Raw genomic sequence first — 14,164 nt, 5'->3', positions numbered from 1 at the left:
CAGCTAGATCGATCAATAGGTCTGCCCCTCCCGCCGCCCCCCCCCCCCCCCCCCCCCCCCCCCCCAAAAAAAAAAAATAAAATAAGAATAAAACATATATATAAGACATATTAACTAAATGTAGAGAGAGTTTGCCACTCTGCTATATAGGTTTGGAAATCTAAAGCTATTTACAAAGCCAAACATCTACTTTGCGCCTTTGATGTCATGATGATGTAAAAGCTAGAGAAAAATCAACATTCCTCTAGATTTATTCCTTATTCATGTTTATTGATTTTACACCAATAGAAATTGAGAAATTGAATTAATATTCAAAGTTGCACAAAAAGAGATTTATTAAAAAACATAATGGGAAAGGTTCTAGAATCCTAAAATAACTTATTATAGTTATGGAAGTTTCTTTTTTCTAGTTAAATCTGCCTTAGATGAGAATCTTAATATTGCATGGATTCCACATCAAAGTGCAATGGAAACGTAAACTGCATGGAGGATCTAAGACGCACCCTTGTTTGACTGCCATTTTATACTTAGTTGTTTAAACCTATTTTCTCCTACAAAGGGAACCTATTTTTACACACAATTCCAGAAGAAAATTTCCATTTGTCATGAATTTCAAGCCAAATTACGGCACAACAATGCAAAACAATCACTCGCCAACACAATCCAAAGGAACAAAGTCAGGCCACTACCAACACAAAAAAAAGCTTTCAACCCAAACATGGAAGCAAAGGAGTCACACTAAGATGCAAACACCAGCAACACTTACAGTTTATAAAGCCCCTCTATCTATCTCAACTGCGGGGATAGACAGTGAAGATGGTCTGTATCACCGATAGGGCTAGAAGAACCAGTGCAGCAAAGAAGGCAATGGCCGTCCATGGGCTACTGAAATGGGTGTCTAGGAACCTGAAAATAGAGACCTTAAACTTAGCTTTACGGTGGTCGCTGATCCCGGTCAGCACCTGGACATAGGCCCGGTAATCCGGCGCCAAGTCGGTGGCGATCTCGTTGAAGAGCTCCGCCACTTGCTCGTCGCTCCCGAGCGCGTTGATCAGGATCTCCTTCTCTCGCAGCTCCCGTACGTCTTCCGCCCGGTCGATGAGGCAGTCGAGAAACCACGCGAAGGACGTGATCCCGTAGTCGCCCGCGCTGCCCGAGCACATCTCAAGGGCGATCATGTTCAAGTACTGCGACCGAGTCAGGTCATCGATGACGATCTTTGGAAGCGACAGCGTCCCGCACACGATGCCGGGATGGAACTTGATGTCGCTCAGGTGGTGGGATTCGCTCAGACGGAACTTGATCCCCACCTCGCGGAGCTCCTTCACCGAGCGGAACGTATTCAAGTTCGGCTCCCCTTGGCCGGCTTGCTGCCCGTCGTTCGGAGGCCCCAAGAGCTTCGTTCGAAGAAGGTCGAGGAGGTGATACGGTGCTCGCGCGGCTTCGTACGGACGAGCTTTCTCGATGACGCTGAGAAAGAAATCATCGAGCTTCACTTGCTTCAGGCTCATCAGGGCATCGAGCACGACGAAGGGGAGCTGGTTTTCGAGCAAGAACATGTCTCCCCTGATGAAGCCATGGAGGTGGGTGCTCATTGTGAACTCCTCCATCTTCTTCTTGACACAGCAGTCGATGAAGTGGAGCAGGAAGCAGCCGTCGAAGAACAACATGCAGGCGAACTCCTCGTCCGTGAGCTCGAATTTGTCGGCGTAGCATGCTCTTGCTTGGGCGGTTACATTTTTGACCTTGTTGTAGAATTCATGGATGCAGCGACCTGACGTGAACTTGAGTGCTGCGGCTAGCTTGTGGTCTTCCGCTAGCTTGAGATTGGCCTTGCAGCGGTGGTAGGGTCCGATGGCCACCACCTCGGGGTAGAAAAACTTGGCGCTCTTCTCGTCCTTGCAGAGGAGTTCAGGGGCCCTGCATATCAGAGGCTGGGCGTTCTTGTACTGGTTTGTTATTGAGATCAGCAATTCTTTTGCATTACATTCTCCCAGGGGAGCGCTGCATGTCCCGTTTGTTACTGAGATCAGCCATTCTTTTGTGTTGCATTCTCTCAGGGGAGCGCTGCATGTCTCGTTTGTTACGGGGACGGGCCATGAACTGGATATGGTGGTGGATTTGGCGAGCTCTTCCATCAGGGCCCTCTTCCTTTCGAGCACCTCCGTTCGGGCTCCCTCAGTTTCAGCCATCCTCCAGTAGAAGCTTGGCTTAGGAGTTCATGGGATAGAGAGGCTTTCCACCTCCTATATAAAGGAGAGAGTGATATATGAATGAGCCCAAGAATTTTGGCTTTGATTCAGTCTCACTTCAGGAATCGGGGAATGACTGCATGTGAACATGCATGCAGCGAGTTTATTCCCTGATCAAGCTTTGCATAAAACTGGTCCTTGGTAAAGCTGGTAGCTAGTATATATATATATATTGGAAGAAATGTCTGAGGAGACGTGGTCACGTAAGGACCTTTGGAGGGGAATTTCATTTGAAGGTTCGAAGCAGGTATGAATGATTAAGGTCCCTTTAAGCTCACAGTGGTCCCGTTTGATCATCGATATGCTTGTCGTCTGTGGTTCTAAAGATCACCTTGAGCCAATGAAGGCAAGTATTGGGTAAAGAGGGAAGCAGGCAGAATGGGATGTAAAGGAGAAAAAGGCCTAGACTTGGATCAAAGCACTTCCATCTTTTTTGGAGTCTTCAGCTTGATCATATTTAGTCTTGCTAGCTCTGCACCTGATCTGATTTGCAGAGAGCCTTTATTTGAAACCCAACCATGAATCACTATTTCTAGTGCGTTCAAGCTGCTTAGAACGAAGAGAGCTGTAAATTTACACCTTTTTTTTTTTTATTTTTTATTTGACAGAGAAGTGACTTGGCAAAAATTGTTCGTTATACATTGTAATTAGAATGGATTTGAGGTGGTCATTAGGCCGATTTTTGTCGGGCCTGATAGGATAACCAATCATCATATCCACATCACATCTCCGACATGGATGGAGAGCGTATTTAATTTGGGTTGGCTTTCTTCACATATCAAATTCATTTGTGATGTTCTTCTCCCATAAAAAAAAACACACGCACACACACATTTGTGATGGGGTTGGTGCTCGGTAAATCACAATCCAGTGGAGTTTTTTTATAAAAAAAACTTTATGGTTGTGTTTTATTTTTTTAAGTGTATATATTGTTCAAGCAAATGGTATAGATTGAAGCATTGCAAATTTAATGCAAACATAGATGAGATGTTTAAGATAGCCTTGTTAGAGTTTTACAATATACAGGATTCACATTGCAGACATATTTGATGTTGCTTAAAAAAAAAAAACTAAAACAAAAAATATGCTTGGCGTTACTATTTCTATTTTAAAATTATTTTTATTATTTTGAAAAAATAAAAGTAGAATATCTTGATTTAATTTTTTTAATTATATGTAATTTAAATTTTCAAATCAAATCTCCATCTCCATGATATCCTTTCTTGTTATCACCACTGCCATCTTCACTACCATTATCATGATCTCTATCATTATTGTCACTGCTATTGGTGTTATTGCCACGGCCACTACCATCAAAAAATAGAATCTAAAGTTTATTTTTTACATTTATAAATATTATAATTATTGATTATACTAAATATATTCATATTTTAAAAAAATTAAAATTAAAAATCTTATTTTTTGTTTTATAGAAAGTGAAAGTGATGCACAAAACTATACAAAGCTTTGAAAAGTAGTTTTTTCATGTCTATTACTAACAAAAAAAAGAAGAAAAAAAGACATTGAAATTTGAGATGTGCATAGAATTTTAGTTTGCCTCAACAACTCTTTAGAGTGGGTTTAAATTTGCTATGTTAGGCTGACAGAATGAAATATAAATAAGGAAAAAGTCCGGTGTGCCTTCGCACGAGTTTCCTACTAAAAAAAAAGAAAAAAAGAAAAAAAAGAAAAGAAAAAGTGAGGTTGGAATGAGAACAAAGCCGTTGCTCTGCTTTAAACTTTGTGGGGGTGTTGGGCTTCTTTTGCTCTGCTACCGTTTATCAATTGACATGAGGTGAAAGAGTGGTAGATATCGGTCAATACAGACCAGACTAGATTTGGCTGGCAGATTTGGTCTAATTAAGGTCCAATTTTTCGGCCGAGTTAGAGTTGGTTAGGTCTCTAAGTCATGACATATATATAATAGCTGAGCTGAATAGTTATGGCTCGAGCAGCAAACCTTACTCTGAATGTGTTTTGTATTGAGATTTGAGAACACTGGATGGATGGCTAAGCCAAGATCATTTCAAAGTTGAGCAAAATGTCCAACAGGTTAGGTGAGAAATTCTAATTGTAGGGGTCTCGAGAAAAGAAAGAGCTCTCGAAATCCAAGATGTATGTATTCAGCTTGACACAAACTCACATAAAATATGTCAAAATTTGTGCATGTGCAAACATTTGAAACAACAAACATAAATATTGGGTTCAATATATCATAAGAAAAATTGATTGAGTTGGTTTTTTACTCTTCAATTTTTGTTTTAGGTTGCATCTTAACTGCATTTTGCTTTTTTGTTCTTTGACAGCTCTGCTCCCTCCTAAAAACAAAAAGATTTGTCGGAAATTTCTGGTTGGGTTTAGTTCATGCTTGATTTTATCAGACCTCATTATGGATCCAAATTTCATGCACAAACTAGACAAAAAAGAGCTATGAAAACTGCAATTATTTGGTTTCTACAGGGAAACTTACCAATTAATAGGATGAAAGACATTTCTACGGGGAAACTTATAATATTATATTCTACAGAGGTTGCCACCTTGATAGATTCGAAGTAGTATCGGCAAATAAACGCCGATACTAGGGGGTGGTTCTATATACACCCCCCCTATTGCTCAGGACACCCCCCCAAAATTAAAAAAAAAATTAAATACTCTCTACACCCCCCCCATTTGCTAAGGACACCCCTAAAAAATTAAAAATTCCTAAATTACCCCCCACCCTCCCCACCCCCTCACCTAAATTGCTCTCTACACCCCCCAACCCCCCCCCCACCCCGCTCTTCCCCTCCAAAACACCCGCCGGCTTCTCCCTTCCGCCCAAAAAACCTCGCCTCAAGCACCTCGCCGGCGGCCAAACCCCCTCCGTCTCCCTTTGAACTGTTCCGCCCAAAGCACCTCGCCAACGCCCAAAACCCCCCCGTTCCCCCTTCTCCCTCTCGTCGCCGGCATTCTCCCGATCTCCGACCACCTCGCCGGCTTCTCCCGGAACCACCTCCCCGGCCATCTCCCGAGCAACGAGCACCTCGCCGGCGCCTCCACGACCACCTCGAGGTAGCTCCCCCCCCCCCCCCTCCCCAAATCGTTCGGCACTGGTTCTTTGAACCAGTGCCTTCGGTTCGGCCCCATGGGGCCGACCCGCTGCAATTGGGTCGGCCCCATGGGGCCGACCAAAATACATTGGTTCGGCCCCATGGGGCCGACCCAATGTATCTTGGTCCCCATGGGGCCGAATCCAAATTTTTTTTTTTTTTTTTTCTGTTGCTAGACTAAGGATTATTTTTATTCCCAAATTTTAGCCTAGATCACGTCCTTAGGGTGAATTGGATACCCAACATCAAGGACAAGTTTTTCATTACTAGATTAGATAGTAATTTGAGAAGTAGAGATAATTTAGAATCATTATCATATAGCATTAACATGGTGCATCCAAATATGATGATCTTGTTACCTTCATCGATGTCATTCTTGATCTTGGAATGATTATCTCATATCAAATGCTCTATCAAATAATAAAACCACAACATTAGTTAACGAACAAAAACTAAAAACAAAAACTAAGAACTGCGGCATAGTTTTAGGTAAAGTCTATTATTGAGTTATGTCTTGAGTTTACGAGTCGTATACTTTTGAATTATCATTTATGTATGCAATTGAAGTAACATTGAATTATTTATCACAAAACCCAATCATGTAGATTCCAAGAAGTAACTTGTTTCTTTTTTGGCTTGTTTTATCATTTATCATTTATGTATGCAATTGAATTATTTTCTTTGATATAGCCTAACATTGAATTTCTATATTTTCAGACATGGATCCCGGTCCCTCCAGAGTTAGACCTACGGCGTCAGCTAGGAGACGTCGTGCTAGGATTGCTTCTCCCGAGCCTGCTCATATGCCATCGCCCTCTCCTGAGTCAGAGCATGATGATATGCCCGCTAGGGGCGAAGACGATGAGTCCGTTGGACCATGTCAATGTGGATAATATGTCCTTTGGACGAACCAAACTCTTCGACATATCCACTAACAATTCCGTCTCCTGCTCAGATAATCTCCCTGCATATGAGTGCCCCTCCAGATTCTCTGCAGCGGGATGATTGTGCACTCCACATACGACCAGTAATATCCAATCATCCGCAGTATCCAATTTTTTTCCTCTTAATGCAAAAGGGCATCCACACTTCTTTGTCCCACAGGCAGTCTTTATTCGCTTTTCTTTTTTGGTTCGGTACGTCCCACCCCTCTCACAACCTAACGTAATTCTGGGTTTCTTAGAAATGGTACCTGCATCGGATGATTTGATTACAACAACAAAACCATTTCGCCTCCCAGCTTCACGACACCAATTACACAAGTCCTCTCTACTCTTGAAGATCTATACATTAAACAATTTATGTAAGTACACAGTTGTAAAAATAGCTCGCTAAACTAATACAAAATTGCACAATACATTATAATACCTCGTAAGTTGTAAATTCGCTTGTGTAATCCAGTACAAATTCTGATCCAATTATACTCGATTCGGTTGTAGCATAGCCCTACATATAAAATAATTTATCACCAAGAATTAATGAATCAGAGGATCTGTTCGGCACAAAATTCAGCACGGCACGCGATTTGGCACCAGAAGCCTTCTGTTCGGCTGCACAGTGCCGAACAGAAGGCTTCTGTTCGGCTGCACAGAGCCGGACAGAACCCTTCTGTTCGGCTACACAGTGCCGGACAGAAGCCTTCTGTTCGGCACTGTGCAGCCGAACAGAAGGCTTCTGTTCGGTTGAGGGTTGCCGAACAGAAGCCTTTTGTTCGGTGATCCAGTGCCGAACGGAGCACGAACCGTGAAAAAAAAAAAATTTCGAAACAAGGTGGAACACGTACCTTTGCGGCCGATTCTTCATCCCAAATCACTAGTTGCTTGTCCATGCTTCGAATGGGGCTTAAATCTCCTTCAAAGATCGCCTAAACGATGTAAATGGATCGAGGGGTTTAAGGGGGGTTTGAGGGGTTTTTTTTTTTTTTTCTTTTCAAAACGAAACGGAGGAGGAGGAAGGGAGGGGGGTGTACTGAGAAAATTTCAAGGGCAATATGGTAATTACACTAAAGGTTAGTTTGGGTATTTTTTTTTGGTTTTTGGGGGGTGTCCTTAGCAATAGGGGGGGTGTATATAGAACCCCCCCGATACTAGGGTAGCCTTTACATTAGACTTTTACAACAATGCCCCTATATTATGTTAATATTACAACACTTGAGATTTTAGCCTGGAAGGAATAGCGTCGCGCTACTGGATAGGTAAGCAGCTGGGAGCCACGATTCGATCGCGATGGCGCGAAGCTCGGGCGAGGAGTTCTCGGTGGTGGTCTTGGCGTCGGACCTCGGCGTCGACGCCCGCAGCCTCCTCTTGCCGGCGGAGCGCCAGGCCCAGGACGAGGACGAAGTGTGGCACGACTGCCCTCCCAACTTGATCGCCTCCGGCGACGAGGATTTCTCCGATCTCGAAGCCCTCCAGGCCTTCCGCGTCGAGGGATCGGACAAGGCCGGCAACCGCATTCTCCGAATTGTCGGAAAGTACTTCCCAGGTCCGCTGGATCGCATCCCATTTCCCTGTCGTCATCCTTTCTCTTCTGTGGTCCCTAGTGGGGTTAGGGTTCTTGGTTTTGGTTGTTATTTTACTTACCTTATTTATTTTTCCTTATTATGAAGTGGATCCACGGCTTGTTTGAAACTCTAATTGTTCGACATGCTTTAATTGCTTCTCTAAAAACGGTTTCTCTTCTAGCAATCAGGTTTGACGTTTTCCCTTGGAATGGAAGTCGGATTTGTTGAAAAATGTCTGCTTTGAGATTTTTACCATGGCTCTGCTTCAATTGAGTAATTTTGAGATACTATGAGGAAAGATTTAGACTTTAGATACATCACTTGCTCTTCTTTTTCCCTCCTTAAAGAAGAATATTTTTAAAGCTTAGTTCCTGATTTAATATATTTTTTAGGTGCTTTTAGGTGGGAAGGGGAGAGCTCTTAAGTGTTCTTGGATCAAGCCATGCTGAGATTGCACTTCAATAGGCTTAATGGTTTTTCGTTGATTCCAACCACCCAATTAAAATGTCCTAATTCAAGTGCAAATTTTGGTGTTATGGAGTATATCAAAGTCTTCATGCTTGCTTTCTTTTCTTTATTATGCTTAGGTTCTGCTAGTGGCTTTTTTATTCTAAAAAGCGGCTTTCTTTGCCAATTTCCAGCTCCAATTATTAGCGGGGAGCGTTTGAAGAGGTATGTGTTCTACAAGCTAAGCACAGAACTGCCTGAAGGTCCATTCTGCATCGTATACATGCACAGCACAGTGCAGTCGGAGGATAACAACCCTGGGATGTCCATCTTGAGATGGGTATATGAGGAGCTTCGTTCAGACTACAAGGAAAGGCTGCAGGTTGTGTACTTTTTGCACCCAGGGCTCCGCTCTAGGCTGGTCTTCGCCACACTTGGACGCCTCTTCTTAAGTGGAGGGTCAGTAATTTCCACATGGTTTTTGCATTATTTCTTAACTAGCACTAGTTTACCTGAGTTTTGCCTGAAGATGATATTGAAATCTAAGGATCAAATTATCAAAATATTAGGATGATCTTATCATTGATATGATTATGAACTTATCACTTTACTCAGATAGTTGACAGGTATATTGACCCTCATCGAAATGCTGTATCAACCTCTGCTTATCATGCATTTAGTTACAAAAGTTAATTGGTCGTCTCAAGAGTAGTGGGATTTTTTAGTAACTTTTATACATGAAAGTATTATGAAACAAATGCTCATGCATTAGGTGAATATACTTGTATATCACCTGACTATTATTAGGTAGCTTGTAATGTGATATCGAAGAAGTTATTAACAGAGGGAGAATTTTCAAAACTTTAATATAATCCTTGCTTTAAAGCTTATTTAAGGGATGTCTGTGCTGGAATGTCCATTAAAATTTGAACTTCTAGAGCTTAATGTTGTCTCAAAACCTAGTAAGTGGAATGGAAAGATATGATCAAGTAACTTGATGCCACAGTTTGGTTTTCTTCACCATTTAGTAAAATGTAACAACAAATCTCATGTTCATAGAATTTTCTGGGCATGTTTTTTGTTATGAAATCTACCCTTAAACTTACATAACTTCTTTTTGAATTTATATTTGAACAAGTACAGGGCTTGTTCTTTTTGTTTGATAAGTTGTGGCTAGTGATTTAAGTTTCATGGCATTTCTCTTTGCAATTTTTTTGTCTTAACTTTTTATGTTGTTAAGTATATAAGATATGTTGAAAGAACCCGTAGACAGGACGTACCCTAAATTACTTGCAAATTAAAAAAAATAATGAACTTCTCCTATATATTTTTTTAATAATTTAAGACATCTTCAAATGTTTGGAGATGGATTATATCCAAAAAAAAGAAATAAAAGTGGACTGAATGCTTTAATCTTTTCATTCATTGAAATATCTGTCATATGCTTATCTGGTACTCTACCAACAAAAACCATCTTGCATACAAAACTTTTGCGCATTTATGATTATCGCTTTTTTGTTTTTTAATATTCAATTTCTCTCATATGGAAGTCTATCAATTCACGACTAATGCCATAGCTTAATGATTCTGGTTTTAGTTGCAAAGCTCAAATCAATTATTAAATTATTCTTTCACTGTGACCTCCTTTATGTGATAATAATGTGATTGTATTATGTAGTTGGTGGTCTAGAATATATGCAAAATTTTTCATAAGCTTTTGTTTCTTTTCTTTCTAACCAAAGAGTTGAATGATGTGGACTTTGTGAAGGTATGTGATAAACAAGGGGTGGTCATAAGGCCATTCTTGAATAATGTATATTATGATCCACTTTTTCCTAATGAATGAGATGGTTAAACAATTTTTTATACAACTAGAAATCTTTTGAATTATTTGTTCTGGTGAATTGGTTGACTCTTTGATAGATGATTAGAATTATAAATACATATGTGTTTTGAGCCTGATGAAAAGATTACAGTTTGATTAAATGACTAAAAATATATCCTTCCTCTTACCAAATGGAAAAAACAATATATCCTTCCTATTTAGTTTATTAAGTATTTAATTAGTGTTAGGATTATGTGTACCACCAATGCACATGATGGGTGCATAAAACAGGAGGACCTGGGAGTCATTGTTCCCAACTTATGAAAAACTGCTGCTCTTTTGAATATCCAATATTTCTTTTGCATATCTTATATTTGTTACAAATTTTCAAATTCAAACCTTAAAATCAGTGTCATTTCATATCAGTCAAGGAGATCTCTACAAACTATGAGGTCATTACTTGGGAACTATAAGATGATGCATAAAGAGCTATAGGATCACCACCAAGGCACCAACAACTGCTAGCTCAGTTGGCTGGCACCTCTCCCCTGAGTTCTTGCCCTTGGAGGAGGTTCAAGGTTCAAATCATAGGTATTGCTTAAAAAAAGAGAAAAAAATTATAAGATCTTCGCCTCATGAATGCTTAGATGAACAGAAACTACTTTCAGTTGCTGGGAGTTGACTACGAAATCTATTATTGCTCATGCAATACTGATGCTGGGTTTCTTGGTGCATAATCTTGACATGTCACAGCTGACAAATTTCCATTGTGTTAGTAAGGATTGCAGTACTGTATCTGATGTGTTACATATTTGTGCCCATGGGAATTGGTTTTACAAATACATCCTTGTAAAAACAGTCATCCTTTTGTTGGTAAGTTGGTCTTTTATTGTCCAGTTATATGGCTATGCATTTACTCTCCTATCTTGATTAACCAATGAAGTATGTTTTGTTGTTCAAATAATTCAATCAGACCATCTAATTTATTGTTCGATGGTTCTATAAATCTTAGAAAATCTATTATTTAAAATTTCATATTCAATGATAAAGATTTATGGCTCAGTCAAATGAATTTCCTATTAATCATCCACAATAATGTAATAGAGAACAAAGTTGAAAAATTGCAAGGTTCCATTCAGTTTGGGCATTGTGCTAAGGCAAGTATAATATGATGGTACTTTACTCATAATCATTAATTTTCCAGTATAACCCATCTAGGTATATAAGAATTGGGCATCTGCATGAAGACATACCAGCTTTATTGCATGATAGCAGCCTATCATATTGGTTTAAGTCACAACCTAGACGTGATCCATATGCTGTTTTTTTGTACACTTTTGTTCTCATTGATTATGTACACATATTTAATGTATTGTTTCTGTACAGTGCACTTATCTGATGGTGGACTGTTCATCAGTGAATGCATAGGCATATACTAGCTACTTGCCATAATGTGAACTAACGTCCGCTCTAACACTTTCTGCTTAAGTTTCATAATTTTAAATCATACATATTATCTACTCATGACTGTTGCGAGACCTAAGTTACGATCTGTGAAGTGTCAACTACTATTAAGTCAAATCCCAGAATTAGATATAATTCATGTAGAGGGTGGACTGGTTGAGTTCTTTTATCAACCAGATTTGTTAGATCTATATTGAAATCCAGAGACAACTTAATCTTGTTTCGTGGGAACAAAAGAAGAGAAGAAGAGGGAGACAGGGTTCGAGAAGAAAACGAGTTGTTGGAAGTCATGTATGTTTCTATGCTTATTCTAATTGTATTTGTTACTAAACAAACAACAGCAAGAAATTAGTCCCTTGTTGGTCATATATTATTAGTTACGACGGTAGTTTACCTGTTATAACCCCAGGAACAGCAGAATAAAGTAATGGAAAAAATCAAAATAAACAAGCAGGCAAAACATCAAAATTTTATGTGCTTCACCCGATTGTCTGGCTCTGTTCATAAGAGGAGAAAGAGGTCCATTATATTTGTATAAAGGGTTTAACGAAGAGAATTTACCTCTTCCTAACAACCCTCCAGTCTCTGGTACACCTTATCATGCCACTTCAGAGAAAATTTCTAAAAAGCTCAAAGCCTGATCCAGGAGAAAGCTGCACATAGAGAAGTCACAAGGAAAAACCTGAGACAAAATTTCTCCAAAATCTTCCCCATAAAGTCAAATGACCCTGTGAGAAATGGATATGTTATGCTGTGCCTTGATAAGTATGGAGTTTTTGATTGAGCTTCCAAACTAGTCATTCCTCTGCTTCTGAATTCTTCAGATTGCAGTGCTGTCTCTTTGTTTATTGCTCTAATGCTTCCCAGGCGGGGAAATGGATCCCCCTTCCTGTGTACGTTTTATGTTGCATCTTGTTATATGTATAATGGAATCTTTTAGCATATCTGGGCCATTGGTGTAAACAATTTGGAGTAAATATCCAAAATTTTGAAATATTATATGGTTTCTTTTGCTTGAATATATTTTGTGGTGTATCTTCTGTAAAATCATGAGAACTTGGGGAGTAGGGTTGTAACAGAAAGGTATAAGACATGCGAGTGCAGTGCTGCTTCCTTGCTACAACAGAATCTATTGCTCACTTCCTTAATACATATGTGCTTGACCAATCAGTCGTGCTATTCGAAAGGAAAGATGAATTTTAGCTTGTTTTGGTAAAAATGCTTATATGCGATGATCAGCATATTTTCTTGAGCCTCACTTGTGCTATTCGAAAGGAAAGATGAATTTCAGCTTGTTTTGGTAAAAACATTTATATGCAATGATCAGCATATTTTCTTGAGGCACTGATTTTGCTTGACATTCAATTGTTTGCAGCTTGTATTGGAAAATCAAATACATCAGCCGTTTGCAGTATCTGTGGGATGACATAAAGAAAGGACAAGTTGAAATTCCAGAGTTTGTGCAACAGCATGACAAGGTTCTTGAGCACAGGCCACTGACAGATTATGGCATAGAGCCTGATCCTCTGCGCTTAAGTGAGGTGCCGGCTATGGAGTACTCACTCGGAAGGTTCGAAGATAGATGGGCATCTCCGCCTTACATGTGATGCTGTTTGCTGGAAGTTCCTCTGTCATGTATATAAAAAACATATTATATTTTCTTGCTGGGGACTGCCATCGTGACAAAATTTAATGGCGTCAATTGTGTAAGATAGTTGTTTTCTGAATTTGCCATTTTATTTTCCTTCTATGACATCAATATAATATGCTTCTTCATGCATATATCATGATGCTTGCTACTTGACATGCAGTTGGCATCTTGCCTCACATGTACTAGCGGATATTATGACATGGTATACTAAACAGATCAAAGACTTGAGGTAGTTTTATTTGAAACTTATTGTGGGTATCAGATGCTAGGTTTTTCCTGGACAGAATATGTTGAACTTCTATTTGACTGTCGATCCAAAGTAGACAAATGAGAGGTCACTAGCTAGTGGTGGAAGTAGGTACTTATAAGAAAATCTATATTGCATGGCTCGAGTAGGCTAATTAGAGCTCAGTGCAACATCCATTGTTGCCTGCTTTGCATATTTTTTTTTTTTAAAAAAAGAAATAATGCTGACCGTTTTGTTAAGCCACACATGATAGTTGATGCAGGTAATTGCTCCTCTTGCCTCTGAAAACAGAAGCTTCATATGCTTTACAAATGGAAGCAATTGCTGGAGATTAGCCATGAAAAAAGATGTTGTCATGATTTGGGAATAAAATCCATGTGTTGTTCCTTCTCTTGCTTGCTAAGTTTAGCCAGGAAAAAAGATCTTATCATGATTTGGGAATAAAATCCATGTGTTGTTCCTTCTCTTGCTTGCTAAGTTTAGGCTCGAAGTGGAACATTTCAATGTCACTTTTGATTTTAGAGTGTTAGAGCGACATATTTGTTAGAATAGAGAGAAAAAGACCAACCACTTAGTGAGTTGTTTTTTTGTACTTACAGATGATGTTTCAATTGAAAGTGCTGCAAGCTTGCTGTGAAATTCAGCAATACTGTTATACTGGGGAAGGATTACTAGTGCAGCTCCATATC

General features: G+C 39.7%; 2 protein-coding genes and 1 long non-coding RNA gene across 3 annotated transcripts; 2 read left to right on the top strand and 1 right to left on the bottom strand.

Annotated features, from left to right (window-relative positions):
* Window positions 1–580: 580 nt before the first annotated feature.
* On the bottom strand, window positions 581–2,210 carry LOC103714687 (UPF0481 protein At3g47200-like). Its single transcript, XM_008802044.3, has one exon. It carries the CDS (start codon window positions 2,190–2,192, stop codon window positions 792–794), a length of 1,401 nt encoding a protein of 466 aa, XP_008800266.1. The 5' UTR covers window positions 2,193–2,210; the 3' UTR covers window positions 581–791.
* Window positions 2,211–7,499: 5,289 nt separating this feature from the next.
* On the top strand, window positions 7,500–13,361 carry LOC103714651 (ganglioside-induced differentiation-associated protein 2). The gene is made up of 3 exons (XM_008801976.4): window positions 7,500–7,822; window positions 8,483–8,747; window positions 12,953–13,361. Exons 1-3 carry the CDS (start codon window positions 7,567–7,569, stop codon window positions 13,182–13,184), a joined length of 753 nt encoding a protein of 250 aa, XP_008800198.1. The 5' UTR covers window positions 7,500–7,566; the 3' UTR covers window positions 13,185–13,361.
* On the top strand, window positions 8,754–12,588 carry LOC113463217. The gene is made up of 2 exons (XR_003387080.2): window positions 8,754–10,704; window positions 10,782–12,588. It is a non-coding gene; the product is annotated as an uncharacterized LOC113463217 (long non-coding RNA).
* Window positions 13,362–14,164: the final 803 nt, after the last annotated feature.

The sequence above is a fragment of the Phoenix dactylifera genome, chromosome 13 (genome assembly GCF_009389715.1).
Source record: "Phoenix dactylifera cultivar Barhee BC4 chromosome 13, palm_55x_up_171113_PBpolish2nd_filt_p, whole genome shotgun sequence".
NCBI lineage: Eukaryota > Viridiplantae > Streptophyta > Magnoliopsida > Arecales > Arecaceae > Phoenix > Phoenix dactylifera.
This window is presented reverse-complemented; position numbering and strand designations above follow the sequence as displayed.